The 26,682-nt window shown below is 52.7% G+C and overlaps 12 protein-coding genes across 12 annotated transcripts; 5 read left to right on the forward strand and 7 right to left on the reverse strand.

Annotated features, from left to right (window-relative positions):
* Positions 1-1,195, reverse strand: DACRYDRAFT_93091 (ras-like protein). Its single transcript, XM_040777124.1, has 4 exons — positions 983-1,195; positions 847-928; positions 590-783; positions 1-517 (listed from the first exon to the last, which is right to left on the reverse strand). Exons 1-4 carry the CDS (start codon positions 1,128-1,130, stop codon positions 282-284), a joined length of 660 nt encoding a protein of 219 aa, XP_040631472.1. The 5' UTR covers positions 1,131-1,195; the 3' UTR covers positions 1-281.
* Positions 1,196-1,699: 504 nt separating this feature from the next.
* On the reverse strand, positions 1,700-3,549 carry DACRYDRAFT_75448 (serine carboxypeptidase; the record flags this gene model as incomplete). The annotated part of the gene is made up of 7 exons (XM_040776136.1): positions 1,700-1,828; positions 1,875-2,146; positions 2,200-2,494; positions 2,545-2,577; positions 2,630-2,812; positions 2,862-3,203; positions 3,253-3,549. 7 exons carry the CDS (start codon positions 3,547-3,549, stop codon positions 1,760-1,762), a joined length of 1,491 nt encoding a protein of 496 aa, XP_040631473.1. The 3' UTR covers positions 1,700-1,759.
* A 157-nt stretch (positions 3,550-3,706) lies between these two features.
* Positions 3,707-5,452, reverse strand: DACRYDRAFT_20283 (ras-domain-containing protein). Its single transcript, XM_040771870.1, has 7 exons — positions 5,320-5,452; positions 4,890-5,269; positions 4,767-4,841; positions 4,638-4,719; positions 4,396-4,589; positions 4,222-4,340; positions 3,707-4,163 (listed from the first exon to the last, which is right to left on the reverse strand). Exons 2-7 carry the CDS (start codon positions 4,936-4,938, stop codon positions 3,942-3,944), a joined length of 741 nt encoding a protein of 246 aa, XP_040631474.1. The 5' UTR covers positions 4,939-5,269; positions 5,320-5,452; the 3' UTR covers positions 3,707-3,941.
* A 356-nt stretch (positions 5,453-5,808) lies between these two features.
* Positions 5,809-9,401, reverse strand: DACRYDRAFT_98489 (uncharacterized protein). The gene is made up of 3 exons (XM_040777530.1): positions 9,342-9,401; positions 9,049-9,295; positions 5,809-8,991 (listed from the first exon to the last, which is right to left on the reverse strand). Exons 2-3 carry the CDS (start codon positions 9,125-9,127, stop codon positions 6,488-6,490), a joined length of 2,583 nt encoding a protein of 860 aa, XP_040631475.1. The 5' UTR covers positions 9,128-9,295; positions 9,342-9,401; the 3' UTR covers positions 5,809-6,487.
* Positions 9,402-11,256: 1,855 nt separating this feature from the next.
* DACRYDRAFT_62735 (S-adenosyl-L-methionine-dependent methyltransferase) lies at positions 11,257-12,929 on the forward strand (the record flags this gene model as incomplete). The annotated part of the gene is made up of 6 exons (XM_040775712.1): positions 11,257-11,302; positions 11,361-11,396; positions 11,456-11,667; positions 11,723-11,834; positions 11,888-12,349; positions 12,403-12,929. Coding segments are annotated over 6 exons (1,312 nt in total), but the record flags the coding sequence as incomplete, so codon positions are not given.
* A 229-nt stretch (positions 12,930-13,158) lies between these two features.
* DACRYDRAFT_20288 (uncharacterized protein) lies at positions 13,159-14,956 on the forward strand. The gene is made up of 2 exons (XM_040771871.1): positions 13,159-13,654; positions 13,723-14,956. The coding sequence occupies exons 1-2, from the start codon at positions 13,304-13,306 to the stop codon at positions 14,638-14,640; spliced, it is 1,269 nt and encodes a 422-aa protein (XP_040631477.1). The 5' UTR covers positions 13,159-13,303; the 3' UTR covers positions 14,641-14,956.
* A 425-nt stretch (positions 14,957-15,381) lies between these two features.
* DACRYDRAFT_113979 (uncharacterized protein) lies at positions 15,382-17,311 on the forward strand. Its single transcript, XM_040769734.1, has 12 exons — positions 15,382-15,510; positions 15,578-15,805; positions 15,858-15,906; positions 15,963-16,110; positions 16,162-16,238; positions 16,287-16,317; positions 16,369-16,417; positions 16,472-16,547; positions 16,603-16,636; positions 16,684-16,707; positions 16,766-16,838; positions 16,888-17,311. Exons 2-12 carry the CDS (start codon positions 15,781-15,783, stop codon positions 16,962-16,964), a joined length of 663 nt encoding a protein of 220 aa, XP_040631478.1. The 5' UTR covers positions 15,382-15,510; positions 15,578-15,780; the 3' UTR covers positions 16,965-17,311.
* Positions 17,312-17,737: 426 nt separating this feature from the next.
* DACRYDRAFT_20290 (uncharacterized protein) lies at positions 17,738-19,753 on the forward strand. The gene is made up of 12 exons (XM_040771872.1): positions 17,738-17,758; positions 17,817-18,029; positions 18,082-18,127; positions 18,182-18,311; positions 18,360-18,424; positions 18,474-18,504; positions 18,559-18,607; positions 18,661-18,736; positions 18,788-18,821; positions 18,873-18,896; positions 18,954-19,032; positions 19,079-19,753. The coding sequence occupies exons 2-12, from the start codon at positions 17,831-17,833 to the stop codon at positions 19,696-19,698; spliced, it is 1,353 nt and encodes a 450-aa protein (XP_040631479.1). The 5' UTR covers positions 17,738-17,758; positions 17,817-17,830; the 3' UTR covers positions 19,699-19,753.
* A 1,225-nt stretch (positions 19,754-20,978) lies between these two features.
* DACRYDRAFT_104471 (uncharacterized protein) lies at positions 20,979-21,644 on the reverse strand (the record flags this gene model as incomplete). The annotated part of the gene is made up of 3 exons (XM_040767931.1): positions 20,979-21,032; positions 21,080-21,183; positions 21,239-21,644. The coding sequence occupies 3 exons, from the start codon at positions 21,642-21,644 to the stop codon at positions 20,979-20,981; spliced, it is 564 nt and encodes a 187-aa protein (XP_040631480.1).
* A 289-nt stretch (positions 21,645-21,933) lies between these two features.
* Positions 21,934-22,748, reverse strand: DACRYDRAFT_75451 (uncharacterized protein; the record flags this gene model as incomplete). Its single annotated transcript, XM_040776137.1, has 2 exons — positions 21,934-22,255; positions 22,306-22,748. 2 exons carry the CDS (start codon positions 22,743-22,745, stop codon positions 21,934-21,936), a joined length of 762 nt encoding a protein of 253 aa, XP_040631481.1.
* A 383-nt stretch (positions 22,749-23,131) lies between these two features.
* DACRYDRAFT_75455 (carboxypeptidase S) lies at positions 23,132-25,089 on the forward strand (the record flags this gene model as incomplete). The annotated part of the gene is made up of 7 exons (XM_040776138.1): positions 23,132-23,466; positions 23,514-23,994; positions 24,046-24,090; positions 24,138-24,466; positions 24,518-24,806; positions 24,855-24,951; positions 25,001-25,089. The coding sequence occupies exons 1-7, from the start codon at positions 23,165-23,167 to the stop codon at positions 25,087-25,089; spliced, it is 1,632 nt and encodes a 543-aa protein (XP_040631482.1). The 5' UTR covers positions 23,132-23,164.
* A 207-nt stretch (positions 25,090-25,296) lies between these two features.
* Positions 25,297-26,637, reverse strand: DACRYDRAFT_104474 (uncharacterized protein; the record flags this gene model as incomplete). Its single annotated transcript, XM_040767932.1, has 1 exon — positions 25,297-26,637. One exon carries the CDS (start codon positions 26,635-26,637, stop codon positions 25,297-25,299), a length of 1,341 nt encoding a protein of 446 aa, XP_040631483.1.
* Between the last annotated feature and the right edge of the window lie 45 nt (positions 26,638-26,682).

Raw genomic sequence — 26,682 nt, forward strand, 5'->3', positions numbered from 1 at the left:
AGAGAGAGCACGATAGGAAGACTACATACATACCTTACAAAGCTTGCAAATAAACGAGAAAAGAAGGGTGATCGTGTAAATTTGTGAAAGATGGACATGAACGTGGACTAGACTGTCGGGTGTGGTGTGTGGTGTTGTGTCAGGGCTGGGGGTGTGGGTATGTCGATCGGAGGATAGTAGGTGGTGACAAGGGAGATGGGGAGGAAGTAGGTGGGTCGGTTGCAGGTGTATGGTGGGGGAAAGGGTTCCAACGGTGAGGTGAGGGGTGTGTAGGTGCAGTTCTACATAACCACACAAGCACAACACCCACCACCATGCTTCTCATCATCTCCACGACTGACGCCCATAGCCTGCCTCTGCCCTGCCCCGCCCGTAAACCCAGCCACCGCCTGACCAGCAGAGTTGTACCTCCTGATCTCGCGGACAAGGGTTGCGAAGGCGTCGTCAACGTTGAGCCGCTGCTTGGCGGAGGTTTCGATGAACTTGCAGCCGTAGTGTTGTGCTAGTTGACGGCCCTCTGCGCGACGGAACACAAAGGTAGAAGACACTGCGTAAGCAGAAGGGAAGCAAGGGGAAGGGAGGGACGAACCGTGAGCCCCAACCTGCCTCTCATACTCTAGATCGCACTTGTTCGCAACGATCACGACGGGGAAGCTTTCCGCATCCTTGACCCTCAAGATCTGCTCCATGAACTCTGTGATCTCCTCGAACGAGGAACGGGAGTTGATACTGTAGACGAGGAGGAAGCCTTCAGCGGGAAGCATGTAGGTTTCGCGCATCGCCCTGTGTAGGAATGAGCGGAGATGAACGGAGATGAGTGAAGAGGGGAAGAAAAAGGGAGCGTACCGGTATTCTTCTTGCCCTGCTGTATCGAGCACGTCGACATATGCGACCTCTCCGTCAATCAGACATTGTTTTCTATACGAATCTGTTCCTGTGAGTTAGTCTCGTGTTCAACCATAGGGAAATGGCATGGACGCACCCTCGATAGTGGGATCCCACTCGTCTACGAACCTGCTCTGGATGAACTGGATGGTGAGAGCTGACTTTCCGACGGCACCACCGCCGACGACGACGAGCTTGTACTCTCTGAGATATCCGCCTGGTTGGTTAGGTTGGGGTGAGGCCATTGTTAGTTGATGGAGGAGGAGAGAGGAGGGAGTGATGAGGAGAGTCTGATGTCGGTAAGAGGAACAGACCGCGAGAGAGAGGGGAAGGAAGGGGTTCGATGGCGGTGCACGGACCTTGTCGACGAGAAAAGGAGAAGGAATGGGAATAGCGGAGAATGTGAATCCAAAAGAGGCAAAAACGGAGGCGGAGAAGCACACACTCTTTCCAAAACAGGAAACAAAGGGGGATGTTACGCCGGAGGTATTGTCATGTCTAAGATCCCTGGGTGTCAGCGAATGGATTAACCGTCATAATCATCATCATCAATGGCAACAATTCACTATCCCAAACAAACCAACTGAAATCGGAAACACAACAAGCCGCGATCAGCAACAGCCTTCCTATCGCCGATCGGCCGCAAAGCAAGCCATCCTGTCCAGATCGTCATCGTCCATCGCCTGCCTCACTCCTGACCGCGAGCTTATTGCAACTAGGGCGATGCAGGTGTTCGTGTCGCGTGACCTCGAGAGGAATGAGTGCTCCTGATGACGGACTGAAGGATATTGTCATCCCATGCAAATATTAGTCTATTCCAATCAAGCAATTACAGATACCACCGAGTCTCCCACATCACACACAGCTATAGCCCTCACAGAGCCATCTTGTCCAACCAACGGTTCACCATCTCCAGCGCCTCCACAGGTTTATCAAGCGGTACCTGCGTCTCGTCAGCCCTCCTCTAAGCACAAAGCACAAGGACGAACCATATGTCCCGCCCCCTCAACAGTGGCATAAGTCAGCCCTTTCCACCCTTTCGTAATTCCCGCCCTCCCACCACTGACCTGCCATTCTCCCATCGGAACCGCTTCGAACCCCTGTGCTCCGCCCCACTGGAGCGCCTCTACCCACGCGAGGTTGCCGACCCAGTTACAGATCCAGTCCAGCGTACCGACGTAGATTAGCACGTTGATGCCTCGTTCGAGCAGGGCGGTGATATATATCGGTCCGGGTGCGACCATGTCCATCTTTTGACTGACTGCGTTAAGCATAAGTGGGTGCAGAGTCAGACTAGAGAAGCAAGAGACTCACAAGCGGTCCCAACTTCGGCCGAGCATCCTGCAAACCTCCTTACCTTGTCGTCCACCCCCAAGGTCTTACGCGTACTGTTCAAATTCAGATACCTTTCAATAACCCTCACGATCGGGTAACAGAGCGTCTCCTCAATCGGGCCATCACATTCCTGGGAAATATCATACGGGTTCATCCCGGAGGCGAAGAAGGGATCTTCGAGCTCGGAGCTGCAGAAGAGCTCGGCTGCTGTGCATGCCAGGTTGTCGAAGATGTCCACGCAGGAGGATTGGGCCATTTGCTGGCAGCGCGGGAGCTGGGAAACGTTAGCGTGCGAAAACCTGATTGGGAGGCAGGAGGGCTTACAGCGCGCTTCATCCTCACGCACTGGCTGATATCCTACCCAACATATCAGCTCATACTGTAGCTCCATCTGGGAAAGAGGACATACGAGGATAGGCGGCACACTCGCCCCCGTGCACGCCATCTCATAATAAGCAGGGATCATGGTCATAAAGTCCGTGATCCCGTTACCGATCAGGACGCTCTTGAGGTTTATCTCCTGCAGCCCTAGGGCGGGGGCACGTTTATTCCGGTCCACGATCTCTGAAGCGAAGACGGGGAGGTAGCGTCCCTATATATGCGGTAAGTTGCCGTCAGAAGAGTGAGGCGAGGAAACCTACAGCATACGACTCCCCAGCCATATGGAATTCCCTGCCGTTGAATTGCACAAACGTTTCTACAAAAATCGACACAAACGCCGCAACGTCCTTCGCCGCATCTTCCGTGTTGTCCACGCCCTCATAGTCCGCGTAGGAGAAACCGACGCCCACGGGCTGGTCGAGGAAGAACACGTTCGCTTGCTCGTTCCACGCATATGGGTGGGGGACGGTCTCGTTCCCCGAGGGGGAGAGGCGGCAGGGACCGAGCTCCATGAATAGCCCGAGGGAGGAGGAGCAGCCTGGGCCGCCGTTGATCCACATTAGCAGTGGGTCAGTGGAGGGTGAGCGGCGGGATTCGAAGAACTGCCAGTGGGTGAGTTATGTCCATTGAGCGGTAGGAGAGAGGACATACGTAGAAAAACAAATGCTTCGCCCCGCCCCCGACGTCTAAGTACCCAGACCAGCTTCGGACATTGGGATCGCACCAACCTGTCGTCTGGCGGATGCGGACCGCATACCCCGGGAATTGGGTGTGCGTGAGGGTAGTGTACTCTTCAGACGAGAGTGCGGAGAGCGACTGCTCGGGAGCTGGGAAGTCCTGCAAGGGAGATACGGGGGCAGTGGGATGGCTCCCGTAGGACTGGGGGAAACGGAGTGGGAGTTGGAGGGCGCTGGTTAGGGCTGGCAGGAGGAGCGCGAGGAGACGCATCGCTGCTCGTTAGAATTGCACGGGTTGACACTGGCTACTAAGATGTATCAAAGAAAGCAGACAGTCAAGGAAAGCAGGTCGGTGCGAGCTGGGTATTTATCCTCAGCTTTATATATCACTCGGTCGGCGATGACAGCGAACACGGTCACCCTCGAATGCGGTAATCAATATATTGTGCACGAGTCCCTGGGCCGTTCTCGAACGTGCAACAAGAACGCGGTATATTGCACATTTGGTTGCACAGCAGCACATGCATAAAGGGAAATGCAGAGTATATATAGTCAGACAACAGCGAAGGGCGAAAACCGAGCACTAAGTAAGCAATCCATATCCATATCCATATCCAAATCCGACCGTATCTTCGAAACTGTCCAGGTGAATGTGGAAATAGGTCACATAACCACACAAGCACCGCAACAACCCCCTTCTCTCTGCTTCTCCTCCTCGTGCCCGTACCCCTGGCCGTACGCATACGGCACAGGATGCTCGTCGTACCCTGTCGTACTTGGCATCCGGGGTGTAGGCTGGTGCAGGTGCGAGTGGGATGCTGTGAGCGGGTGTGGGTGGCCGAAGATGTTCTGCGACGGTTTGGCGGTTGGCGGTGGGGGGGCGGGCTGTTGACCAGAGTTAAATTAGCATGAATGGACGATATGCGCGAGTGGAAGGACACACCCGTTGATACTTCCGGATCTCCCGGACGAGCGCTGTGAACGCCTCGTCAACATTTACGCGATGTTTTGCTGACGACTCGATAAACGGTGCGCCGAAGTGTCTTGCCAGATCACGGCCCTCTGCCACCTAGTCAGCCTGGCTTTCCTAACAAGCTGGATGGATGATGTGACGTACCATGTCCCCCGACCTGCCTCTCATACTCCAAATCGCATTTGTTAGCTACGATCACCACGGGAAAGTTGTCCGCGTCCTTCACCCGCAGGATCTGCTGATGCAGCGCTGTGAGCTCCTCAAATGACGTCCGGCTGTTGATAGCGTAGACGATGAGGAACCCTTCCCCAGTGCGCATATACTGTTCCCGCATCGCCCTTCAAACCGATGAGTATATGCACCTAGCGGGAAGTGGTGGGACGTACCCGTACTCTTCCTGCCCTGCTGTGTCTAGCACATCTAGCAGGGCGACTTCGTCGTCCACCACCACCTGTTTCCTGTACGAATCTACACACAGGGTCAGCGTTTGCTCTGACGCTTGGGGTAAAACGCACCCTCGATAGTCGGGTCGTACTCATCCACAAAATGGCTTTGGATGAACTGGATCGTCAGAGCGCTCTTGCCCACCCCTACCAAGGACGTCGGCGAGCGCTAACACAGGTAGGAGAGAGACGCACCTCCGTCACCGACCACGACCAGCTTGTACTCTTTCATAAATTCCGACATGATCCTTCAGAGCAGAATGCCGTAAGCCTTCGCACTTCTTCTCGGTATGCGTGCCTCTCAATCCCGGAATGCTCGAGCAAGAGCTTGCCGACAGTACAGTGAGATGCCCAAAGACGTGGCTCAGACCGGTACGTCCAAAGAAGACAGAAGCGGGGTTTGACGTAAAGCAGGAGTGTGCCGAGCAAGCAGGCTTTTGGGCTACGCAAGTGAGGCGGGCTAGCGGCTGGCGAGGTGCTGTCGGTGGTGGCAGGCTGGTGGTGGGAAGGAGGCGGGGGGGGATGAAGAACGGGGATGAGCAAGCGGTGGCTGGCCTCACAGCTCCTTACTAGTACTCCTCAGTGTATGAGCACATAGCATAGTCTAAAGTCGTTTATTTCTCACCGGCGATTGCTTGTCCGTCCTTCTCTTTTCCTTTTTATCCTTTTACCCTTTGCCCTCCACGATTTATGATACACATCGGCAGCAGTCGTAGTCTGCCTACCCACGCCCATGTCCAGGGCTGCGAGTCAAATTTCCTGACATGTTTACGCGATAATGTCAACGTCCTTCAGGGAATGTGCACAGGTTAATCAGGCACTCACAGGGTCTGCAAGGACAAGACAGAATACAAGAAACAGGGGCTACAATCATTTCCCCTTCTCATTTCCAACTCTTTCCTGCAATATTGGCCCGCCAATCACCACTCACCGGGCCGAACGGTGACCGTATGGGAAGGCACGAATATTGGGCAGAATGATTAGTTTACACGTGGGGAGGGGTTGCTACGAAGGGAACAGTTGTTATCAGGAACACTTCCATTCTTTCCATCCATTGTTTCTGGACACTCAGGATTGTAAACATTTACTTTGATATGGCCTGATAGGTAATACGGCTCTTCTAATGAAGAATAGTTTCACGCGTTTCTAGTCACTCAGTTCCATGGCATTTGATCTCCTTAGTTCAGTGCTTATTTACTTCTCCGTCAGGTGGTGACGTCCTATGTCCGTTGTATTGTTGCCCGCAGCTCCATATGGTCCTATACATTTCATACAGAGCTACGCCCCCGGGTAGTTAATAACCATCCTGCCGAAGCGAACAAGGCGGTTCCGGTCTGAACGGCCAGAGTCCGACCAACCCCGTCGTGAGAACGTTAAGTGCTGGAAGACTTCTGTGCAAAGAGTAGTAAATCTGGATGAATGGGTAGACAGACCGTGTAAAAATGAAAAGAACGAGAAATACATGCAGGATCGTAGTGGGACATTGCGAGAGCTGGCAAGAATTGGAGGTAAGGAATGGACAGGGTACTGGGGTAAAAATGGGATGTTCGAGGGCAGGGTACAGGACTGGATGGGGTGGAAGGCAGTCGACAGGGTGAGGGAGGGGAGCGCCTCGAGAGCGCCGTGGGCTGGAAGCACGTGAGTTGACCAGCCGATGGTAGGGGAACGAGTAATGAGCCTGTCCAAGCTCATCACAGAGGGAACGGGTGGGAGTTTGCTGTCTCCTCCCTTGCGTAGATCCAGTCCAAAACCGTGGCGAGCGCAACGAACAGAATCGGGAGGAGGATGGGAAGTCACCCGAGACGGAACAAGTTGCCCGCATTGACGATCCGCACGCCTCCTCGAGGTACCCCTTGGGCGCGCTGCAACGGTGGCTGCTGGCCCTGCTGTTGTTGCGCTGCCCGAGATGCCGAAATCGAGTCCCCAGCAGGTCCGCCGACCACACCCGGGGGCGGGATAATGGTGATGGTTGGGGCGGGAGTCGGAGTTGGCGTGGGAGCAATGAACGGCGCCCCCACAGGTCGATTTGCAGCATCGGGTTCGGGAATAGGAACAAGTGCATGTGGCGCTGTGGCCAGGCCATCTTGGACACCAGGAGTACGGCCCGCGGGGACCGTCGAGCTCCCCTCGCCATTATTATCATCTCGCTGATTGCACCAGAACCTATGGCCCTCTGCCCAAGCGCGGCTTTGGCACTCCTTCCCGCAGTACTTTGCCTTCCTGCAGCGACGGCACTTGGCGAATTCGCGCGGGAATTCCTCCCACCGTCCACAGGACATGTTCGCACACTGCCGGATTCCGCCACGCGACTCGTCCTTCCGGCACGCATTGCGCATGATCACACCCGCCCAGTACTGGATATCCTTCGGCAGAGCGGGAAGATTCGGTTCAGACGGGGAAGGGCGGAAGGTGAACCTCTCGACAAGAGAGAATACGTTTTGCGTAGTGGACAAGGATGAGCGCAACGGTAAGTTGGACGATTCGCCAGGCTGTGGTGGGCCAGAAACAGCGGGCCTTGTGACCTTCGAGCCATTGGACTGCTTGGCTGGTGTGACCTTGCGTGGGCGCCGGGGCTCATCTACAGTACTCGCAACTTCGACATCCTCGTTCCCTTCTTGTGGCTTGGGCTCTTCAGTGGGCGGTGCAGGGTAGTATGGGTCGCGCGGTCTATAGAATGCTTGACGGACGTGTGGGTATTTGCTGAGGTATGCTAGGAGTTGCAGGGCGATCAACACGTCGTCGTCACGGTATTTGACTGGTTCGGGTTTCCCGTCTGCGTTGATGGTACTCTGGTTAGTCAGACTCTCCAGGGTGCGCTGGACGGTCCCACCGCGGTTCAAGGGATTGGTTGGCGGCTGCGCAAAGATGCGCTGTTGCACGCGCACGTTTGGTAAGTTGAGGAACGCCGCTCGAGGCGTCATGTCTTCCCATTGACGGGGTACGTTGTCATTGGTCATCGGCATGGTGATGAGCGGTGTTGGTGTATGAGCACCAGGAGCACCGGGGGGAGCTCCCATGGCCAGGTCGTCATTCGGTTCTAACGTGACGAAGCCTTGGGCGACCCCTGCCCCGGGAATGTCCATACCAGGGGAAAGCATCATGTTCATGCCTTCCTCTCCGATATCGACGATCCCGACGGCGCGGGTATGCTGGGAATTGGCAGTGGGTGGCTCCGCCTCGCTCTCCACATCCATCGCATCGTTGTCATCTTCCTCTTCCTCCGTCCTCCTACTGCGCCTTCGCCTTCCCTCTGGCTGCTCTGAAACAGAAGGAATCGAATCCCACGTTGGTCGACCAACGACTGTGCCGCTCCTATCTCGTCCACTGACAAGGACTGACGCCGTGGGCGTTCTTGACCGCACAGGTGTACTCTCAGCGCTCGTTTCGGTCGAAGCTGCAGAATGCGGGCGGGAATCGGGCTCTGGGTCGTGCATCGGTCGCGCGAGCTGCATTGACGGTGGACGGGATCCAGCAATAAGAGGGATCGGGCGTATCGGCTCGTCTCGTCCTGGGATCGAGTCCACCATCTCTTCATCCCCGTCTGCGTCAGCGCTCCCTGCCTCATCACCGCTCGTCATGGCACTATGACTCCCAGCGCTTGTTGGCTCCTCGACGATAGCAGCATGGAACATGTTGGCGACGGCAGGCAAATTGACATTCATCGATGGGCTTGGACTGAACAAGAGTGCTTGCTGAGGGGCCTGGTTTGCTATCGTAAGAACAGCCGGGTGGATGGTCCGTCCCGCGATAAGGTGGCTCTGGATCGCCAACCTGAGCTCCCTTGCTTGTAGCTCTCGTTCTCGAGCAGCGCGCCTCGCCTGACGCTGTTCTCGCGTCTCCCTCGGTGCACCACTGCCAGTGGGGCTGGGCCCCAGCGCGAACCCTTTGCTTTTCAGCCATGTTTCCAGCACGCTGGCAACAACATCCAACATCCCCGCCTGAACGACTCGTGATCGAATTATCTCCGACCCACGAACACCGATATTGACCACACACTGGAACGCGAGGCTAAATTGGTACGTCTTGGCTCGGTCAACATTGGGTCCAGATGCAGCGGTTAAAATCGGTTGCCCTGGTTTGCGCTCTTGAATATCGACGGCCGAGCATACCAGGTGGTAAATTTGTAAACCAGGAGATGGGGATACGGGGTTTGCACAATACTGGCGGAGAACACGAACGAGACGCTCTAACCCTCCGTCGAGGGTGAGAATCTCGCGTATTCGGGGTGAAGTGGAGGTTAAATAAGTGAGATGCGTGAGGGAATTGAGGAGTGGTAATGCGGCATTGGTGTCGAGTGCTGCATAGACACGTGTCAGTAGATATGGCATGAATTTTCTCATCTTTAGCTGCGTACCTCGGCGGTCGTAAAGCTGTGACGTTATGCATACACAGGCTCGGTTCTGGGACGGGAACGAGAAGTTGCTTTCACGCATTCTCGATGTCTATAGATACAGCGTAAAATCGACACTGAGGTCGATAGATGTCGGTATATAGGTGCGCGGGGCTGCGTATGGTGACAGAGGCAAAGCTGAGTGTCGCCTAGTGTTCGTGACAATGTGCAAGGTCGCGTGCCAAAGACAACGAGGCTGACTAAGACGACTCTGGCGTGGATCAATATGCCATCAAAATTACCCCGAGAATACATACCTGTGTAGTGATTGCTGTTTGCTTGCTGTCCGAGCTGTAAACAATGACCAGACGAGAGGGAGACAGCGAGGAGGATGAGGAGAGGACGACGGACGGTAGGAGGGGACAACCTCGCTCAATGATGGACGGAGACAAACCCGACGCCAGGGGGGCTGTGACACCACACCCCGCAGAAACCGGCAACAGAGGCCATTTCTCATCTCTTTCTGCCTCTTTGTCTATTCACTTCAAGTAACGTAGATTATCAGTTGGCGGATCAAATGGGTTAGCGGGTCACCATATAAAACATAGTAACTTCCGGTCCTGATTACACCACAACACACTTAAAAATGCCCTTGTACTTTTGGACTCACTATATAACTATGAGGCAGGCTGCCTCTCAGTGGTATTTCAATATCTCAAAAATAGCCATCTTTCTGTCATACTGTGCTTGGGCTCCAAATTTGCTTCCGTTTTTCCAGTTCGGTGCAATAACAATTATTTGAGCATTTTCAAACAGTGAGCAGTGAAGCCCTGGTCATAGTTTTATAGCAAGGCCGAAATTACAAGGGCAATTTTTAAGTGTGTTGTGGTGTAATCAGGACTGGAAGTTACTATGTTTTATATGGTGACCTGCTAACCCATTTGATCCGCCAACTGATAATCTACGTTATGCATTTATTATTCACAGAAATACTCTGCTCTTTGTTCCGCAAACACCTAACAACTGTACTTCGCAAAATGACTTTGCAAGCCGATTCGCGACATCGACATGTCCTTGACCTCGACGGTCCTCAGCCTCTTCTGACAATCACACGGCAGTCCTCGAAATGGTCGTACATGCTGACACCCTCTTTCTGTATCTTTCTGCCAGTCACGGCCAGCACGGGTCTGCCAGTCATGTGCACGACCGAGACGTGTCAGGCATTGGCGCGCACCCCATCTCGTTGGTTTTCCAGCCAGTCGCCGATGACGTGTAGCCGAGTTGATGTGCGGTGTGCGGTGATTGGTCAAGCGCCCCGGCCACCATATTTAACATTTTAAGCCCATATTAAATGAATATTCTCCAAGAGAAATGAGCGAAGATTTTGACAAGAGCGTCAGAGCACGGGAAGTTGACGCTCATTGGGCGCAATGCACTGTCTATGTCAGACGCCACATGTGTAAACTTCATTTGACAATATTAAAAGTTGGAGGTGTATGGAGATACGAAACAACCCCCTGCGGAGCTTGGTGCATAGCAATTATCGCCGAAATCGTCAATGTTGAAGCACCGAGCAGAGTCTTATTATTAGCTCTCAAATATTCATTTCCCTACTATCTCGTATATTTTGCACTCCGAGAATATATATTTTTTCATTCAACAATTAGTGCCACTTATACCCTTTTAAGGACCTTACGTCTTATCCACGCTCGCACCGGCATCAGCTTCTGGCGTCCCTTGATGGCAGTTTCGGCTCATGGCATATTACCCGGTCCGCATCTCCAGCGCTGGATTTGACCTCACGGCTCCAGCAGTGTGGCTTACTTCTTATCGACCTTCTCTCAGCCTCATGTTCGGTACTTTCCTGCTAAATATCTCGAATCACCACGTTCCCCTTCAATGAGGCGACAATATGGCTCAGGTCGCCTCTCATCTCCAATCCGCGTCAGGCACGCAGCAAAGGCCGTCGTCACGGCCAGACACGCCTACACCAGCCTCCTCAGATTCTTTGGCCATATCTATACAACACGACCTGGAGGCACACATCTACCCCCTACAGACTGAGCTTGGCCTCCCTAGCCTGCATGACCTCAGCACTCACATAGCCTCACAAAGCGACGATGAAGCCGATACCGGCACTAACACGGCCGATAGTGCTTCCGAGAGCGGACAAACGGATCTGGAGAGCGCACCTTCCATCTACTCGTACAGGAGCTCGAGAGACGGTTTTTTCATGAAGGTCGAGGCGCACGGACGTATGGTTAATGGGCAGACTGATGTGAGCGCAGAAGGTGTAAGGGTCGGGGCGGAGACGCGGCTCATTTCATTCAATTCAGTTGTACGCCCTACCAGCTGATGAGGAGGAGCATGCGGTAAGACATACTCAACCTTTGGCTATTGCCGCCTTTTGCTCATAGAGGAGAACGTCTAGCGACTGGATACCCAGCATGTGATGCTTCTGACCGCTTTGGACGGTCAACTTTACCCTGATCGGAAGCGGGTCGAAGCAGCCCTAGCCCCGACTCCGGACCACGTACGGCAGATCCTGGATGTCGGCAGCGGCGCCGGGGTATGGACGATCCAGATGGCATACCGGTACCCGCACGCTGAGGTGATTGGCGTTGATCTTGTCCTACCTGCGGGGTGAGATTGTTGCTTGATCTGGTAGAGATCGCTGCTGATCAGATGGCTTCCACAGTGATCGCCCACCTCCTGACAACTGCAGGTTCGAAGCTGACGATGTCAGCCTTGGGATGTCTCATTATCAGTCGATGTTCGACCTCGTACACTGTCGTGCTATATCCCACGGGGTACATTGCTAACAATCGCAGATCGGATTACGGTTGACTGACGTTCGGATCAGGTTCCAGATATGGAGGCCTTCCTCGATGATATCGCAGACACCGTCCGTCCTGGTGGAGTCATCATACTTGTGGACGGCATGATGCAGCTGTTCCGAGAGGACAAGTCCCTCATGGATGCGTCCGAGTCATATTTCCAGAAAGTGCTCTTTCACGGGTACAACGCGCTGAAAGCCCGCGGATCCGGTGTAGACACCTGCCTTCTCCTTCGCCGTATGATGGAGAATAACCCGAAGCTGAAGAACCTCGGTTACAAGGAAATCTTCATTCCTATCGGATCATGGTACGACGGTGATGGTACGTTGGAGGACAGACGCAAGTGGCACGAGATGGGAGAGTTGCTCAGGCACGACTGCCATGGGTTTGCGAATGCTTTGAGGCCGCTTCTACTTGGTGAGGGCTACAAGCAAGAATGGGTGGACGAGTGGCTTGCGGAGGCGCATCGCGAGCTGGATGAGAATCGCGTACGTTGTACCGGAGCGAAGATGTCCTTTTCTTACTGATCCGATGTGGCCAGATTCGTGGATGGGCTGTATGGGTGTATTTCTGGGCAGATCGAGAGGATCACGAGATCGCGCCTGTCGACCCTCCCCCTTCGCCACGCGAACGAGCTACAACCGAGGCGACTGGAGAAGTTGACAGTATAGACGAGGTAGTGTCGGGGCTGTCTGAGACCCATCTTGAAGAAAATGACAAAGCCAGCTTGGAGGAGAGGCGCGCTAGAGGAGACTTGGTTCAACTATGGCTTGAACACAGCGAAGATGACGATGAGCACGACCCGAACGAGCATGAAGCCGATGGACCAGAACCGCAAGAGGCTGAGCAGGAGGGCAAGGCTGTTTCTAGCCTCGTTGGGGCTGCGAGTTCTACTGAACCTGTGGTCTCGGGTTTGCCCACAGGAAATCCGGAGAACAAGGAAGATGCAGAAGGAAGTGCTCCTATCTTTGCATTCTCTGTCTGACGCGTCAAGTGTGGTTACCCCTGGAATGGATTTATGACTGGAACGCTTGCGGAGCTTGTATAAAGGAAACGATCTGTAGCAACAATAACAATGATTGAGTATGTCCCATCGAAACGCTATTGTGTAACACTGGAGAGCACAGAGCGGTGATAGTCCACGTTGAAAATTGCCTTTGTCACGCGCCTTGAGACGTTTGGGGGCGGGATCAAGTCATAGTGTGAAAAACGGAAGCAAATTGCAGTGCATCCGGGTTTTTGACACGCGGGGCCCTTCCAGCTGGTCGCCTCACCGCTGTACCACCACCACCACCCACCAGCCTCCACGTCCAACCTCGACACTACCGCCAACATCCATCGACCCATAAGACAGCCACAACTAACAAAGGAGACGACGAGAACGATTTGCCCGTGCCGGTTCGTCGCCGTGCACAGTTTGGGTCAGACGACTTTGTCGACGAATGGCGGTTGCTGTCGCCAGTGTAGTCCCCTTCCCGTGTTCTGACTCACCCGCCGAGTATCGCGCTCCCCTCGCTCTTCCTCTTTTCCCCGCCCCGCCAGTGCGCGTGAGGAGGGATTCAGGCGTCATGGTTGCCCCTGCTGCCTTCTCTGTTCATAGAATGCATGGTGTCTCCTCTAAGGAGATGAACGCGATGTCAAAAACCGGACACGACGAGTCCACTAAGGAAGACATCCTGCCGCAGGATGCTGAACCCCAACCTGCGTCGATCATTGTTTCCAGGAAGCGATCGACGCGTGATGACGAAGATGAAGACGAGCAAGATGTGAGAGAGGAGAGAGAAACGAAGAAGGTATGCAAACTCCCCCTCCCGTATGGGTAGGGTGGTCAGCTGAACACGTGTGCTTCGTTGGCCTGCAGAGGCGCGTTGCAAGTGGTATTACCCTCGTTGATCTCAAAATCAATGTCGTCGTTCCTCCTATCGAGCCCAAGACAGCTCCGATAGTCGAGTTTGAACCCACTGCTGTCGATGATGCAGAAACCGCCGAATTCGACCGCCAAATCGAGGAGATTGAGAAGCAAATCGCTGAAGCGATGCAGAAGCTCGAATCAGCCGAATCGCACACCTCGTCCCGCTCTGCGCCTCCCGCATGCTCTGTTTCTCCATCCTCTCCGCCGGTCGTAAGTGGGGGAAACAGACCTGTGCGCCCGTCCCCTTTGAAAGCATTTGCTGTGACCAAACCCCACGTGCAGCTTTCAAAGATGGCCTCAGTAGAATCTCCTGTCGCACGCCTGTCATCCCCGCCCCCGTCTCTCATCGTTCCACCATCCCTTCCCTCTCCAGCAGTTGACCGACAAGCCAACGGTGGTAAATCAACGCGCGGAGGTGCTAACTCGAGCGCTCCACTTCGACGGTCTCGCAGGCTTAGCTCCCTCCCTCCCCTCACCACCAAAGTCAGGCGGGTCTCCCCCCCGCCCCGTGACAGTCTATACCGTCAGGTGCTTATCAACCAGATGCGCATAGCATCAATGGCTGATGACTTCGGGTCTCCGAGCTTCTCGCCTCCGACCCCTACTACTTCGCTTCCCTCAACGAACGACGATGACGTCGATATGGAACGTGTGGACACCCACGCAAATACGGTCACCCCGACGCCTGAGCCGATCGATCCGCGCCTGTTTCCCCGACAAGGCTGCTTGAAGCAGATGAAGGCCGAACATGAAAGACGAAGAATGGAGAAGGAGTTCGACTGCGAGCTCGCTTGGTTCGCAGCCAAGCTCCAGTGGGAAATGATGAACAAGAAGACCGGTAACAATCGACGTGACCGAGGTTCTTGACCTAGCAATGTTGTTGCCGGTGGGCGGGATTGGTGTTTCCGGATGTGAACAGTTTCGGTGTTTTATGGTGTATTTTCCTCTCTCAAGTGGGCGCGTTTGTAAACACGCCGAGTCAGCTTCATCAAGCGCCTCACTCCCTAAGTACGTTCCAACCTCTCAACTTCATTCTTCTCTCCGTTTCTGTTTTCTCCTGGAGACACATTGTATCTTTCCTGCTGCACTTTGATGTGTGCAAGCAGCTTGCGCGTCATCTGGGTCGTGATAACTGGTATCTGATGTAGTTGTTGATGGTGCAACAATCGAAAACATTAAAATCCAAATTATGTGCGGGTCAAAACGCATCTCGGAATGTTTGGGAATACGTCCACGAGACCGTTTTACCTCCGCTTTATATGGCATAGACGGCTTGGTCTTCACCTCTCATGTTCTCTATCCTTCCTTTATTCGAATACTGCTTTTGTTCAGTGGCGACTGTTTAGACATCGTTCATCATCCTGCTGCTTTAAGGAGACGTATTAGCTTCTGGGGAAGAGACCCGATTGACTCCTTCCGGCCTGCCCGGTGATCATACCAGTTAGCCTTTTTCTGCCGCGCCTTTGCCTTTTTCCACAACCTCCATCTCTATCACTCGTCACGATTACGTGTGCAGCGACTCACAACCCAACGGTAATAATCCGAACCAGTCGTTCCAGTAAGCTTGGTTTTGCCTCCCGTCTAATCACTTCTGCTCAAAGCAACAGACAGGTCCACCTCGAGTGACTCATTAACCAACTCTTCACCCGATCCCGACTCAAATGGCTCGTACAAAAGCAACATCGAAGTCCGCTCGTACAAGTCCAGTGAAGGCCGCGAGAATGACTGCAAGCAAACGTAAATATCTCTCCCCATCTCCGCGTCCTAGTGTCCACGAGTCGCTCATTGACCAATCATTCACCAGATAACGAAATGGCTCGTACAAAAGCAGCAATGAAGGCTGGTCTTAAGCCAAGAATGGCCGCGAGAATGACTTGTAGTCGTCCTTCCCCGTCCCCGCGTCCTAGTCCTGTCGCGAAATCGCGTCGCATAACTGCCGGCTACTCAGGACTCAGTGGAGATCTCACAGAACAAGACGACGTTCCTAGCCAAGCTTGATTATCCAAGATGGACAGCGTCGAAAAGATTGATTGTATGTATTTCATAACATTTGAGAGGAAGCGCATCAACTGAGCCGAGACCAGGGGAAACGCGTGGAACCGGCGAGGTCACCACATATGAAGTTGGAGAGGAGTACGTATGAAATTTGTCTACGCATGATCATGACAAACAGGTGAATATCTACCCAGTGTTGTGGTTGTACCCCTCAGCAAAGCAATTGGCAAACGAAGTCGACATGACCTGACTGAAGTCGAGTTGTGGAGAGGACGAATTCTGGAGATCCGCATTCCCAAGCCTAAATCTGGATCTTCGAATGAGAAGAAACAACCAAAGTATGTGAGTGCTCAAGCGTGATTGTATGCTGGACGAGTTTGATGACGCTTCTAGGCGTGGGTGGTGCTCGCTTGGTACTATTCCCCCCTGACGTATAATACCATGGGAGCGCCACAAGACTTGAAAGGATAGTACGTCTGCCTTCGTGAGGTACACAACACGATGCTCAACGAATTTAGCCGAAAGAATGACTTCGGAACTTATGAACTGGTAAGCAGTCGCCATTCCAGGCGCATATTGTCATCACTGATCCAATTTCAGATCTATGCCCCTACACATACCGACCCGGTACACATCGAAACCCTGAATGGTTGGTGCTTTCAGCCCCCACGACCGTCATATTTCCTAATGCTAATTGGGCTAGGGAAGGAAGAGATCTACCAGTACGGCGAGGGAGATCATGATGCAGACGAGATCCCGACAGACGCTTTCTATACTAGGTATAAATGCGAGGAACTGAGTTATAACAGCGTTGGCTTGACAACACGTTGACAGATCCGAGTTCCATACTGATGTTAATAAATGGGTGGTATGTAATATGGTTCATTTCATAACCTCTATTCAGATTCCCAACAGGAAGGACCACCTCCTCGTGAATGTGTACGAAACTTGCACGATCTTGAGTCCGAGCCGAGTGGCTTGCTTACGTGTCATGCAGGTGTGCAAGCAGACGTACAAGCTGTACGAAGATGAGGTCATGTACTACTGCCCGCGTTCCGCGTGTCGCACCTGTACGACCGCGTTCTCCCTTTCTATCGAGAAGTTCTGAGTCTTATACAGGGTATCACCAGTCATGCTTAGATAAAGGAAATTACCGCATGCGCGTACCCGACATATCTAAACTCGAGGATGAATAGGAATCTACGCTGGATGAAGAAGTCGTCGATCAAATTCGGAAGGAAGTCGAAAAGCTGCCGCGAGGCGATAGCACCGAGGTCCCGGAACGCCTTGCTAGTTACGCTCGTCGCCCGATCATGAAAGGTGGAGAAGTCGGTACAAGCGGCAACTTTGGTACTGCAATGCGTGCTCGCTGGTTGATCCAACAAGCCCGGAAAGGCATTTCACTTCCGATGGAGTGGAGGGACGTTTGCAAGTACAAACATCAAGATCACCATGGCCGCAACAGCACAATCAGGAAGCGACGTTCGATGATGCCTCATTTTGAGCTGGAGAGGCAGGGCCCAATCTGTTATCCTACATCTGTCCCAAGTGCAAAAAGGCTGTCTAAAGGAGCGATTGCTTTCCCTTCCTTGATGTAGATACACACTGCATTGTGGCATCTTCAGCACTTCGCACAGAGTCTCATGATCTGCCTGTTCGTCAAGAATCTTTTTTGTTTCTCCCTTCCGTGTACACGATGATTTCTTTCGCAAGCCAGAATATGCACTGTCATTGACCATACACTCCAGAATCAAATAGACGATCTGAGAATGCGGCGCGTATCTGGCGACGCGCGCTTGACGTCCATCCTCTCCATTAATCCTCAAACTTCCAAAGCTCCCGAAAACATGCGAAGGAACCAGAACCCATCCGTCTCTCATCACTCGCTGGCTGATTGTCCTTCTTGCTGGCAGTCCGCCACTGGATTTTTGTCACATCTGCAGCTCTCGAGCTCCGCACTGTCCGGTTTGACTTGCCAAACAAATAACGAGTAAGTGCAGCAGCTTGTGAGAGGGAACTTCGCTTCTTGAATGCCGTCTTTATTCAAGAACCTATAGGCGTTATGCCGCGTCGCACGATCGGACATCTCGAGAAGAAGAAGAGAACAGAGGGAGCCGAAATATCTTCGAGCACGCCTGCTAGCAAGGTTGTCAAGAAGTCTCGGAGGGAGCTTTCTGGTGTGAAAGGAGATCTGAAACACCAGTCCGTGGCACCTAGTCCTGAAGTCTTCGCAGCAATGGAGCATTATGACAAGGTTCACTGTACGTGATTTACTCTTGAAACCCTGGAAAAATATGACTGAGATAACTCCAGGGATGACCAGTGAAGAAGACCAGACTACATACAAGATAAATCAAGAGTTCGTAATCGGAACATAGCATACATGATAAGGACTGATTCATCGGAACGTTAGTGTCATGATCGTGCCGAACAGCAAGGACATTAGACATAACAAAAAGAACGCTCCAGCAGAATTAGGATGGGAAGACTTATGGTATGGTCGTATTCTTGATATCAGGGGAGATGGAGAAGTCGACCCGGAGGTCAGTCCTGTAGACCGCTGTTAGTCTTTCACTAATACGAGGGCACAGGTTTGGTTTCATATTGCATGGTATTATTCCCCTAAATGGTTCATGACCGTGAAAGCCAAAGAGACGTGAGAGAATTTGGTTTCTTGACAACATCCATCTTGACTTTTTCCACAGCCGGTTGAAAGACTTGGGCCGACTCGAGATGGTAGAGAGATTTTCCTCTCTGGGTATCATCCATTCATCTGATGGCATATTATAGATCTTTGCACCGGAACATCAGGACATAATCCACGCGCATACATTGAATGGCAAGTTGACCACGCCTACATACACAAGTTGTACTCAAATCTATTGGAAATAGGAGTGGAGATCGTGTATAAATTCAAGGAAGAAGACTTCGACGCCGAGGATATACCTAACGAAAGTTTCTACACAAGGTGCGGCTTCAATACCTTAGTCGATGAACCATGGTCATCGAGTTTGGCTAGGTCTACATATGATACAACCAAGAGAATCTGGCTTGTCAGTTACAATTTACGGGTGGAACTTGTATTAGATACTGACAGTTTGAAGGACCCGCCTCCTAAGCGTCATTGTGTGAGCACAGATTGACTTCCGAGCTGAGTTTGTTCAGTGAGTTCTGACACTAAACAGTTATGCCTCGAGACTTTCAAATTATGGGAGAAGCAGAAGCGCGTTCTTCATTATTGCCCTCGACAGGGATGTCACAAATGTAAGTGCTTTTGCATCCGACAGTACTTGGGCTGAAGACGGGGAAGGGTATCATGAAAGCTGTCTGAAGGAGTCTAAGCTCTATCAGACTCATGATAGAGTCGACCTATTCGAGAAAGAGTGGCAGGTTTCTTTCGATGAGGACCAGTTCGAGAAGATCGTTACAGAGGTTGCCGGTCTTCCTCGAGAAGCTGGCGTCTACACAGCCAAGTACGAGGGGTTGAGCCCCGTGGTACTTGCATATGCCCGACAGCCGATTGTGAAAGGAGGCGACCATCGGGTACACGGAAACATGGGCGCAGTTCTTCGAGCGCGATGGATAGTTCATCAAGCCGTCCGTCGCGGAGTCATGCCGCCCACTGATTACGAGAAGTATGTCGAGTATCGCCCAGAACCAGAGGATTGGGACTCCGACTCTGACTCTGACGCCGAGTCGGAAGGGAGCGCTGTTGAGACTGCGATAGACGAGAACGAGCAGCATGAACATATCGATCCTCTTCCCGGAAAGAAGAGGAAGAGACCAAGTGAGTCGAGCGTACAAGGGCCGACCAGCATGGAGACAGAATTGCCGCTGGAGCCAAGAGTGAGCGGCATCAAGTATGAGCATACCATGGACGGTCGCCAGTATCTGGCATACAAGTGCCCCAATTGTAGGGAAATCATTTGATGTCGAGAAGCTGGGTGCTTGATTGTAGCGATACATACTGTCATGAATAACCACAACAGAATAGGAGGTCGGATCTGGAATAGCATGTAAAGTTTGCGTTATTTGATTGAGTGGAGTCACAGTAATTGAAGGGCGTCTTGAGTTCGACAGTCTTCCGGGAAGCTCGGCAGCCATCAATGGAGGGCGTCTCCTTCCGACCTACGCCGTAAAAACAAATTCAGAGGCGTTTCCCTATTTCAAACCACATTTTTCGTGGTCGCTCTCCCTCCCATTCCGCCTTGCAAACTCCGCCTATAACATTTTCTTCTTCTTCCAATCACTTGATCGATAGGTACGAAATATCTCGTTCCAACTCATCAAACCAACATGGCGTGCTAACCAAGGGGGGGTAAAAAAGAGGAACAGAGCAGAGGCATTCGCAGCGACCTTGAATGCAATTATTATGTCCCTTCTATGCAAGAAGCGTTAGCTATAGAGGAACTTAAAAGGCTGAAGCGTACGCTGTCTTCACTCGTATCACGCTCTCGAAGCCTCATCATCCACACAGTATCAAAACATGGACGGACTGTGATGGAATTGAAGGCCGGTGACAAGTACGTTTGATAGCCGCGAGAGTGTCACACGATATTAACACGCACCCCGCAGCCTCGTCGTTATTCTTTCCAGAGTGGAAAATAACCTGCCCCTCTACCTCAACGACCTACAGACTTGGAAGTGCAAATTGATCAGCATCAGAAGAGATCCATACGGGGAAGAAGTGAAGACGCACGGTATATGGTGATATCGGTTGGCTTACTTTTGCAAAGCGGTGGCTTATCGTGGCCTGGTATTATTCCCCTTCTGAATTCCAGGACCTACATGCTACGGACAGGCGAGTAATGTTGTTCACCGCCAATGTTTCGTTGACTGACAAGCGAATGTTCAGTCGAGAAAGCGACTTCGGGAGCAGAGAACTGGTACTTACTACACTTCTTCTTGTGTATTGAAAGGGACACACAATACGCAGGTTTTCGTGCCAGCCCATTTGAACGTGCTTCATTGGGCGTCAGTGCAGAGTGAGACCTTCCTCGAGCCTTCGCATAAGCATCGTTGCTCAAATGACATATACCAAGGCTACGCACAGATCATGGTATACAACGAAGACGATTTCGATCATAATGCTATTCCGAAGACGTTCTTCTACTGCAGGTGGAAGCATCCGACTTTCTCATAATTTTCGTTTCTTAATCGCCTTGCAGGGGAGTCTGGGATATTCAGAACAGAAAGTGGCTTGTACGTCCCTACGTCAGATGAGCGATCCAGTAGCTGAGATTTCTTGCAGAAAAAGAGGCCTGCTGCGACATGCGTAAGCAGTTGCGAGACACCGATGGCACAAACTTACCATTGCAAGGTCTGTGGGGAGCGCTACAAACCGCACGAATCCACTCTCATGCATTACTGCCCTCGTCCCTCCTGTCACAAGTGTATGCGCCTTCTCATGCTTCCCTGCACTGCTGACCTACCAGTCAGGGTATCACGCCTCCTGCTTGGGGAAACGCACCGGGATCGAGTCGGCCCTCATTCCGCTGGAAATTGAGTTGCAATGGGAGCTCTCGATGGATCTTGACGACAAGCACTTCGAGCTGGACGAGGCTATCCCCCATAGCCCGCTGCGTCAAGAAACCGTTTACAGCGATCCATCGGATCCGTATGGCTACATTCAGGATGAGCTGCTCGTACTGGCCAGGCAGCCGATCCTGCGAGGAGATCCTTACGGGGAGATCGGGAGTGCAGGAGTGGTATTGCGCGCCAGGGTGATAGTGGATCGCGTCGCTAGGCAGGGCGAGGAGGTCCCCGAGGACTGGAATAATCTGGTCTGGATGAGAGAGAAGTCGTTCGAATTTCTCACGAAGACGAGCGATGGGAGGCAGAGAATTGTCAGAGAGACGAGGAGCGTTCGGAGACATTCGATTCCGGAGTTTTCACACGGGGTCAACAAGCACGGAGAAGAGGTTGCGTTCAAGTGCCCAGGTTGTGCGAAAGTGATTTGATGCGGCGCTCAGAGGATTGCTACCGCGAGAGCAGATATCACATATGCAGTTCAAGGTGCTTTTGCCGTCGTTCTGACCACGTTTGAATACATTTCATTCAGGCCCACGGCCCGCTCATTCGATCCAAGAAGTTATCTAGAAGCTCGTTCAGAGTAGAAAGCACAACAAAGACATAAAGATATAGGCACCGTTTCGTTCGTCCCTATCAGAGGACCATCAACGCTCGTAACCCTCCCATCGCCTGCACCTTCCCCAATAGCACCATACCCAACACACCGAGCACAATACCCAAAAGTACGGCATCCCTCAACCCCCACATCATCCTCATCCAAGCGACCATCTCTCCCAGAGGGAGCCACTTCCCCCCTTCCCGTCGCGCCTGTCGAAGGCCAGTGAGCCCATCGTGCGACCGCACGTTCCATTCTGTGCGATACTTGGTTAGTCCATTCTTCGCCACCAGCTTGGTGACGAAGTCGTCCATCGTAGGACGCTCGGAGAAGGTACCATCGAACAAGGGGACTCCGTATCTTATGATCGAATAAGACGTGGAGAAAGCAACAGGGGAGAAAACACCCACCCGCAAGACGTCCCGCATCTGAAAACTTCGAGCACCACGATAGCTCTCACGCCGTCCGCCTGTTCTCCATAACCCAGGTCAACACCCAGTCGTTTCTGTACGGCTTTGATCTTCCTCATCAGATCGTCAAACTCTTTCGTCTGCACTTCCACCACTCTGCCCTTACACCAGATCCTCATGATCCTAGGGCCTTTCTCAAACGAGCACCAACCGAGGGTGATCCTACCATTCTCGTACAGATGAGCAGCGGTCTCTGCTCCTGAGCCTGTATGGTCCAGGTAGGCAGCGAGGTTAGGCCCGAGGACTGCGAATGTCGCGTAGCCTTTGGGGGAGAGGTTGATGTGTTGGCCTGCTCGAGGAGCGGAGGCGACCCAGAAGAGAGGCTGTCGCATTGCCCATTCTCCAAGCTCTTCCGGTATAGAGGGATAGTACGTTGGCATCGTGAGCGTGTCGTCAGGCAGACGAAATAAATGTATACAATGAAAGGAAGAAAGGTCGTATGGTGACCGACGTGGCAAGACGCACGCCGACAACCAGGGATCCTTCCAACGTCGTCCGGTCTGAAGCCGTAGTTGACTATCAAGACGGCGAGCACGCAACTGTCATTCCAAATGGCTAATCTTTAATTCGACTCTATTCTGGGACTAATAGATCCTGATACTTCTCTCAGATAAGGTATAAAATATGCTTACAACTAGTGTGCTGTTGACATCTTCCTCCCGACCCCACGATGGAGAAGCATAACGTTCTCCCCGTGTCTGCTGATGTTGCTCTCGCTCCTCCCACTCGCGGGAGCTGGAGGCGTGCGATCCTAGTCGGTGCCCTTCTGCTGTTGAACCTGCCTCTGGCATACCACTATATGCCCACGTTCTCCAGCTACCTGCCCAGCTGTCTTCACCGTACCAGTTCCCTCGTGCCCTATGTGGGGGAGACGTGCGCCCAGCTGGACCCGCTCTTCCCATCGTCCAATGCAGAACTATGGGAACAGGCACAGGCTAAGTATGCCGCTCCTGGATACCTGGAGGAGGCAGCGGAGTTTCTCGGTGGTCTCGTGAGGATCGATACGACTGTGTTTGATAACTGGGGCCCGCCAGCATCAGACGGCCGGTGGGAGAAGTTTGTGCAGGTGCAGGAGTGGTTGGAGAAGAAATTCCCCTTAGTGTGCGTCGTCTCTGCATCCCAGCTTATCTCGTCTCATGCATATGCAGGTACAAGCACCTCCGTCTCACGCTGGTGAACAAGTATGGCCTCGTCTACCAATGGGCGGGAAGCGACCCCACGCTCAAGCCGCTCATGCTCACAGCGCACCAAGACGTCGTCCCCATCGATCCCATCACCGCCTCCCAATGGATCCACCCTCCTTTCTCAGGATACTTCGATGGCGAGTGGATCTGGGGTCGCGGATCTGGTGACCAGAAGTCCGGACTTGTCGGTATCCTCCTGGCAGTGGAGACGCTGCTCTCCCAGGGGTTCGCCCCGAATCGGGGTGTCATTCTCGCCTTTGGATTCGACGAGGAGGCGTCGGGAAAATGGGGCGCAGAGAGCATCTCCCGTTACCTGATGACTACGTACGGCCTGGACAGCGTCGCCCTGTTGATCGATGAGGGCGGAGGGTTGCAAGTGCAGGGCGAGCAGCTGTTTGCGATGCCTTGCGTGGGCGAGAAGGGGTCAGTGAACGTGATGCTTGAGGTGTGTGGCATGGACTGACTCATGTGAAGATATGTTGATGTGCGTGTGGAGGTCACCACTCCCGGCGGTCATAGCAGCGTTCCCGAGCCCCATACCGTACGTCCTTTCACTCTGCTATTCCAATAATGTTGACACGTTAGCAGGGTATTGGCTACCTCTCAGCATTGATCACGACCCTTGAGTCCAACCCCAACCCCACTATCCTCACCCGGACCAACCCGTACTACGAGAACCTCGTCTGCGCCGCAACATACAGCAGCCTCCCCAATGCCTACGCAGACGATATCATCCGTTCCCGCACGGACGACGCCGCACTCAAGCGGGTCGAGGCGGTCGTGGCTAGCACAAAGCAAGGGAGGGCCATGATCGGCACGACCCAGGCGACGGACCTGATCGGCGGGGGAAGTGTGAAAGTTAACGCGCTCCCTGAACAGGTCTGGGCGGTCGTCAACCATCGTATCTCTGTCGATAGGTACGTTATCCACCTCTATACCCAGCGGATCGGTGAACTGATAGCATATAGCTCGGTTGAGGAGGTCAAGAATCGCTTTGTTGACCTCCTTCATCCGTATGCCGTAGCAAACAACCTGGGATTCACGGCTTTCGGGCTCAACTTCACCTCTGCACCGAATGGCACCGTCAATGGCCAGATTACACTCTCCCAAGCGTGGAATCCCAGTACTCAGCTTGAGCCGGCGCCGGTTAGCCCTCATACGAAGGGCGAGCGCGTGTGGGATGTCTTGGCGGGGACTATCAGGGCTTGCTGGGATGATGTTGAGGGAGGTGCTGTTGTCAGCCCAAGTGTTACTGGTGTAAGTTTTTATTGCACGGCACGAAAGGTTGTGTTTATTTTTGTGTAGGGGAATACGGACACACGATACTACTGGAAGTTGACGCGTGCGATTTACCGGTACGGAGGGATGAAGGGCACTGACAGTTACAATGGTGCTCACACCGGTGCGTGTTCTCAGCTTTGACAGGCATACACCGACTGATCTCGCTGTAGTTAACGAGGCTATCCGTGCAACTGGGTTTGTCGATCGGATCAAGTTCTACACGGCGATCATCCTTAACGCGGATGAATACGAGGTGTGAGAACATAGGGGCAGAATTTGGAAATGGCAACAGCGTTGTTGATAGGATATACTTGGGGGTTGAAGACCGACAAAAATTACAATGTGGTAGTGCATAGGTATATATAGTATCATGAGAACGATTGGATGAGTCCAGCACCTGACCCCAGTGGTTATCTGGCGTGTCTTTCGGAATGCAGGTTGGTGTTGAGATGCGACAGCAGTGTAATTATGCATTGTTGAACCAGATTGGAACAGAAGGAGCAGGTGCCGTAGGCGTGATCCATTCTACATCGTTGTCGTGCAATTTCTGACGGCGTTCATGTCCGGGTGTTTGGATCCATTCTTCTTTCACTTGAATCTTGCAGGGAGCCACGTGCGGCACGGTGAGAAATAATAGGTCATCGAGGATGGTGGAAACTCCACGACACCTCGTAAAGTCGAGTCTGGTAATCGAAAAGGAACTTTCGTCAATGACTGTATAGTTTCCAGGGGGTTTCAGCAGAAACCAACGATCGCTAAACTCGACGCAGTGTAGGGGAAGCAGCTGGAGCAGCAGGGCAGCAATATGCAGTGCTGTTACACAAATGGTCTTCACAATGAGAGTGTGAAGCTTTGGAAAGCGCAGCCTGAGAGACTCGATCACATCAGGAATCATGAATATCTGGATGCCGAATTCGTCGGTGGTGCGTTCGGTGCAACCCAAAATCCATTCCTCGACCAAGGGAAGACTCAGGTGTTCGATAAGGTGAAGGTGTGACTCACCCATTGACGTGAGATGTCGAAGTGAACGAAGCGTATAAATTTTTCCATCGTTTTCTGGGGCGTACCAAGTGCCACAGGAGAGTACAAGCGTTTCGAGAAATTCGCAGCTCTGCAGAGCGACAAGCAACAACGTTATGCGGTCTGGTGGGAGCTCAATTTGGAAGATGGAAAGAAAGCGTAAACCAGGGCATAGCTGAAATGTGAGCAGTCCAGCCGGGACGCGGTAGCCATCAGTCCATCTCCCTTCAAGAGTGAGGCGCTCGCATCTCGGATAAACTCTTCGGCATATGGCATCAGACACAGTCTGGAGATCCTTGTGAAACATATCAAGAAGCAAGGTATCTATATCAATAACAACATGCACGGGTTCTGCCAAAGAGCGCGTCATGAGCGTGCGCATCTGGTGCATCAATGCAGGGCCGGGTAAACGTGCGTGAATAGACAAGTACGTCCATAGCTTCGGGATGGATAAAACGACATTCCTCCAGCGACGAACGACGTGAGACAGAGTTACAGCAGAGCGTAACTCGAGGTCTTTGGAGGGGTTGGTGCAAAAGAATATGAAAATCATGCGGAGGATTTCGTCAGGAAGCTTGTATATTGGTGCCAGGAGGGCGTCCCAGCAAGCATGTAGTTTCTTCAGAGTGAGCTCCTTATGTCGGGTCAGACGCGCTTTCGTGGTTTGATCGATCATCTTCGATATCATGTATGCGTCGAGTTCAGCCTGCGTTCCAAAGTGCAGGATGCTATCGGCTGACGAACGGTTTCCTAGAGGGCGAGCAAGACCTGGGGTTCGAATCGGCATTTCGAAGGACGGCAAATGTTAGGCACTTCGGCCGAAATCCAACAA

The sequence above is a fragment of the Dacryopinax primogenitus genome, assembly GCF_000292625.1.
Source record: "Dacryopinax primogenitus strain DJM-731 SS1 chromosome Unknown DACRYscaffold_3, whole genome shotgun sequence".
NCBI classification, from domain to species: domain Eukaryota; kingdom Fungi; phylum Basidiomycota; class Dacrymycetes; order Dacrymycetales; family Dacrymycetaceae; genus Dacryopinax; species Dacryopinax primogenitus.

Coding starts and splice junctions, on each gene's coding strand:
- DACRYDRAFT_20290 (XM_040771872.1), top strand. CDS start 17,831: ATGCCGCGTCGCACGATCGGACATCTCGAGAAGAAGAAGAGAACAGAG. Junction 18,030..18,081: donor GCATTATGACAAGGTTCACT/GTACGTGATTTA, acceptor AGATAACTCCAG/GGATGACCAGTGAAGAAGAC. Junction 18,505..18,558: donor ACTTGGGCCGACTCGAGATG/GTAGAGAGATTT, acceptor GGCATATTATAG/ATCTTTGCACCGGAACATCA.
- DACRYDRAFT_113979 (XM_040769734.1), top strand. CDS start 15,781: ATGGACAGCGTCGAAAAGATTGATT. Junction 15,907..15,962: donor ACATATGAAGTTGGAGAGGA/GTACGTATGAAA, acceptor ATATCTACCCAG/TGTTGTGGTTGTACCCCTCA. Junction 16,111..16,161: donor AGAAGAAACAACCAAAGTAT/GTGAGTGCTCAA, acceptor TGACGCTTCTAG/GCGTGGGTGGTGCTCGCTTG.
- DACRYDRAFT_98489 (XM_040777530.1), bottom strand. CDS start 9,127: ATGCGTGAAAGCAACTTCTCGTTCCCGTCCCAGAACCGAGCCTGTGTA. Junction 8,992..9,048: donor ACAGCTTTACGACCGCCGAG/GTACGCAGCTAA, acceptor GTGTCTATGCAG/CACTCGACACCAATGCCGCA.
- DACRYDRAFT_20283 (XM_040771870.1), bottom strand. CDS start 4,938: ATGTCGGAATTTATGAAAGAGTACAAGCTGGTCGTGGTCGGTGACGGA. Junction 4,590..4,637: donor GCAGGGCAGGAAGAGTACGG/GTACGTCCCACC, acceptor ATCGGTTTGAAG/GGCGATGCGGGAACAGTATA. Junction 4,341..4,395: donor GAGGCAGGTCGGGGGACATG/GTACGTCACATC, acceptor ACTAGGTGGCAG/AGGGCCGTGATCTGGCAAGA.
- DACRYDRAFT_93091 (XM_040777124.1), bottom strand. CDS start 1,130: ATGGCCTCACCCCAACCTAACCAACCAGGCGGATATCTCAGAGAGTAC. Junction 929..982: donor GTGGGATCCCACTATCGAGG/GTGCGTCCATGC, acceptor TCACAGGAACAG/ATTCGTATAGAAAACAATGT. Junction 518..589: donor GAGGCAGGTTGGGGCTCACG/GTTCGTCCCTCC, acceptor TCCGTCGCGCAG/AGGGCCGTCAACTAGCACAA.
- DACRYDRAFT_20288 (XM_040771871.1), top strand. CDS start 13,304: ATGGCGGTTGCTGTCGCCAGTGTAGTCCCCTTCCCGTGTTCTGACTCA. Junction 13,655..13,722: donor AGGAGAGAGAAACGAAGAAG/GTATGCAAACTC, acceptor GTTGGCCTGCAG/AGGCGCGTTGCAAGTGGTAT.